Source organism: Aethalodelphis obliquidens, unplaced genomic scaffold, assembly GCF_003676395.1.
Source record: "Aethalodelphis obliquidens isolate GAN/ISIS:26980383/991018 unplaced genomic scaffold, ASM367639v1 scaffold71, whole genome shotgun sequence".
In the NCBI taxonomy this organism is placed as follows: Eukaryota; Metazoa; Chordata; class Mammalia; order Artiodactyla; family Delphinidae; genus Aethalodelphis; species Aethalodelphis obliquidens.
In genome coordinates, this window is record NW_020838015.1 from 4,790,500 (window position 1) to 4,794,615 (window position 4,116).

A 4,116-nucleotide genomic window follows, 5' to 3' on the forward strand; every position below is an offset into this window, starting at 1 on the left:
CTTAAAAATGAGTGAACAAATGGTAACATCAAAGGAGTTAAGCAGAGGAGGTGATGCTGATAGAAAGTTGAAACTGGAACTGAACATTTTCAGATTCCTTTTTCCAAAGGAAAACCAAACAAATAATAAAGGTCCATTTTCTATGCATCCTAATGCCGTGTCACTTAATTAGGAAATCATGATGTGGAAAAAAATGTCTTTCTGGATTACATTTGACTAGGGTACCAAAAGCACTATGAATAAAAGGAAAAACTGATAAACTGAACCACATCAAAACTAAAACCTTTTGCTCTGCAAAAGTATCTGTAAAAGGATAAGGTACAGATTGTGAAAAATTTGCAAATCAAAGAACTCTCAAAACTGAACAGTAAAATAATCAAAAAATGGGCAAAAGGCATTTCACAGAAGAGGATATACAGATTGCAAATAAGCACGTGGAAAGATGTTCCACATCATTAGCTATTAGCGAAAGGCAAAGTAAGACATCAGGACACATTTATAAAAATTACCTAAATAAAAAATAGTGACAACACCAAATGCTGGTGAGGATGCAGAGAAACTGGAATGCTCACACATTGCCGCTGGGAATGTAAAATGGCACAGTCACTCTGAAAAACATTTTGGAAGTTTCTTAAGAAACTGTAACTACCATGTGAGCCAGCAATTGCACTACTGGGTATTTATCCCAGAAAAGTGAAAACTTATGTTCACACAAAAACCTGTACATGAGTGTTCATAGGAGCTTCATTTGTAATACCAAAACCTGGAACTAGTCCATGTGTCCTTCAGTGGGTGAAAGGGTGAAAAAACCTGGTACATCCCAGAAGGTTACATGCTATATGATTTCATTTATAGAACATTCTTGAAATGACAAAATTATAGAAATGGAGAACACATGTGGCTATAAAAGGGCAACATGAGGGATTCTTGTGGTGATGGAATGTTCTGTATCTTTTATTTATTTATTTTATTTATTTATTTTTTTGCGGTACGCGGGCCTCTCACCGCTGTGGCCTCTCCCGTTGCGGAGCACAGGCTCCAGATGCGCAGGCTCAGCGGCCATGGCTCACGGGCCCAGCCGCTCCGCGGCATGTGGGATCTTCCCAGACCGGAGCACGAACCCGTGTCCCCTGCATCGGCAGGCGGACTCTCAACCACTGCGCCACCAGGGAAGCCCAATGTTCTGTATCTTAATTGTACTGACGTCAATATCCTGTTGTGACATTGTACTACCATTTTGCAATATGTTACCACTGGGGGAAACTGGATGAAGAGTACACAGGATCTCTGTGTATTATTTCTCACAACAGCATGTGAACCCACAGTTATCTCAGTAAAAATTTCAATGAAAAAAATGGAAATACACGTAAAACCTTTGGGCTGACGTCTGTCTGTGTACATTCAGGAACTATGATCATGTCACTGGTTGCACAGGAGTCAGTTGTGAAAAAAGAAAAACCTCAGTTGTTCTCTAAAAGCTAATTAGGACAAATGATGAACTCATAATAGCAAATTATTTAGCAGGCTGTAAACCAAAAAGGTGTAGAAATGTAGCAGTTGGATTCTTTTTCCTGACTATAGCACTTCTGCTATTCAATCTATTTTCTCCACATATTAAAAGCCTGAAGAGGCCATGATGGTTGAAATAGAAGTGACATTACTGCAACAAATAAAAGAATATTTAAGAGAAAGAAGAGTTTCTAATATTTTGACAATCTATGATACTCCATAAAGCCTTGTGCTGTGTATGCCCCAGGAGGACTGAGGAAGCAAAGCGTGGAGAGGGTAAGACAGGTCTAAGGAACCACTTAGATAATATTAGACTTTTACAAATAATTGATATCAAATCTGCCCATCTAGTGCACAAAAACAAAATAGACGTTGGCACCATTTTAACCTGATAATCCATGGGAAAAGGACTATTTTTTTATTGAGAAAACATTCAGTCATTTCCTTATAAACACTGAAAGCAAATAAAGGGAAAATTTAAAGGTAAAATGTAACAATAACTCTTATAATATATCTCCTCTCAATTAAACAGGCCAATCACCCTAAAGACAAGTATTTTTCAGCCTGAATATTTATCAGACTACATAACCCACTGTACCAATTGCATTTAGATTTTGTAACAAAACCTTTTCTATAAAAGTTAGTACAGCTAGAAGTGAATATAAATCAGTCCCCCTTTACACATTTTAACACATCGAAAGCTATATGCTACGTACATCAACCAACAGTTTTCTCAAAGTAATGGGGCTTTAGACGAATATCAGAATTGGTATTTGTGGCAAAGAACCAGACAGAATAGCAAGCAGGGATTTTTCCAGTTAACCTATTATCTTCTAAGTTTACCGTTTAATTATCGCAGTACAATTTAACTGATAAGTATTTCAGTACTTGAAGCATGAGCTCTACAGAACAAGAAGCCGCAGGTTATAGTAACAGGGTTTGGATCTGACAAACAATTGCAGCGTTGATCAAACGTTGTCTTCTCGTCGTTGAATGACTGGGTCTGCAGTTCCTCGTCGCTGGTGGGGCCGTCCTCTGATTCTTTCATGGTGGTAGTCTTGTCTTGGCTGGTGGCACGCCAACTTTCTTTGTTTTCGTCCTAAACCTCCTCACGTTGTGGATCTTTGGAAATCAGCTGTCTGGCCAGTTTGATGTTCAGTCCTTGGTTGCAGTGAAGCTTCCTTTTCATTTCGAACTGCCACTGTTTCTCTTGTTTGTCCAGGAAGATTTTGCTGGTATGCGCTCCATCCTTCTTCGGCTCCCGCCCTGGATAGTTGAGCTCCGAGGTATCAGTGGTGGCTAATTTATTAGCTAAGCTGTCGAGGGTCATGGCTTCTTTAGTTTCGAAATCACTCTTTGCACCTCCTTCCTGTCCTCCTCCAGACCGAGCTGGCGAGCGCCGGGCTCATTCATCTTCATGAAATCGCAGTTTCTGTACGCTGGGCGGTAGGTAGGTCGCCAGGAAGTTCGACTCATCCCACTTCTGGGACTTCCCGGCCCTGGTGTCACAAAGTCCAACGCGGGTGATGCCACAGTGGTCCCCGCCGCCATCTGCGCCGCCGTCAACGCTTGGGGGGGGGAGGGGAGGCCAAGAGGACCTATGTTTTTGTTTGTTTGTTTGTTTAATAGTGTAAGATAGGAAATCTGCCTTCGTTGCACATGAAACGGGGAAGCACTGTCTTGTGAATTTCTCTATCCCCTGTCTGTGTGCGGGCGGACAGTGTAAAACGTATTTCTCCCTGGGGGTCACAGGCCAAAGTTTCAAAGCCACTCCTTGGGTTGGAAAGATTGGAGACCTAGGGGCTAGAGGACCCTTCCTACCCTGACCCTCGGTTAAAGGTCCCAATGCCCAGACACTTACACTGGCTGGGAACTCCTCCCTCTGCCCCCCCGCAATCCTCCATGATCACATATTGTTTCTTCTATCCAGCCCTTCGCTACTGGCTTAAATATTTCAAGAAACTCCAATTCTGCCGCCACCCTGATTCAAGTCACCACCATCTGTGGTCGGGGTCACCGTCACAGCCTCTGAACTAGCCCTCATCCCCATCACCCCTCCTGCTGCCTTCCGACCTCTCATTCACCCTCTATTCAGTGTGGTCTTTTAAAAACGCCATCAAATCTTGTCGCATCTCTCTTTCAAACCCTTTAACGGCTGCCCATTTTCTTTCACATAAAGACCCAAATCCAGAAGAGGCAGAAAGCAGCTCTATGATGGGCTCCCCCCGCACCCCAGTTCTCCGCACCCTGCCTCTAGCTTTGTATGCTGGCCTTTCAGTTCCAGGAGCACTCTCCTCCCTTCCTGTCCCAGAGTTTCCCTGGGTTCTTCCCACAGCCTGCAGTGTCCCTTCAGATTTCAGCTCAGTCATGACTGCCTTACAAGAGCCTGTTTCCTGACCTCCAAAGCAGATAGGGTGCTTTCATGGCCTCTCTTATCGTCCTTGACAGCACTCGGAGTTGTGGCAATTATGTTTATTTTCTGTGTACACTAGATGGTCAAGTCCAAGACACAGGGGAAGGTGTCTGTTTTTCTCAGGATTGTCTTCAGCTTCACAACATGATGCTGTAGCTGGCATATAGTAGGTATTACCACAATATTTATGGAAT

The 4,116-nt window shown here is 43.0% G+C and overlaps 1 protein-coding gene across 1 annotated transcript; it reads right to left on the reverse strand.

The window, feature by feature from the left end:
- Positions 1-2,374: 2,374 nt before the first annotated feature.
- On the reverse strand, positions 2,375-3,413 carry PPP1R2C (PPP1R2 family member C). The gene is given in 4 exon segments (XM_027091305.1): positions 2,375-2,883; positions 2,886-2,961; positions 2,963-3,077; positions 3,331-3,413. Coding segments are annotated over 4 exon segments (783 nt in total).
- Positions 3,414-4,116: the final 703 nt, after the last annotated feature.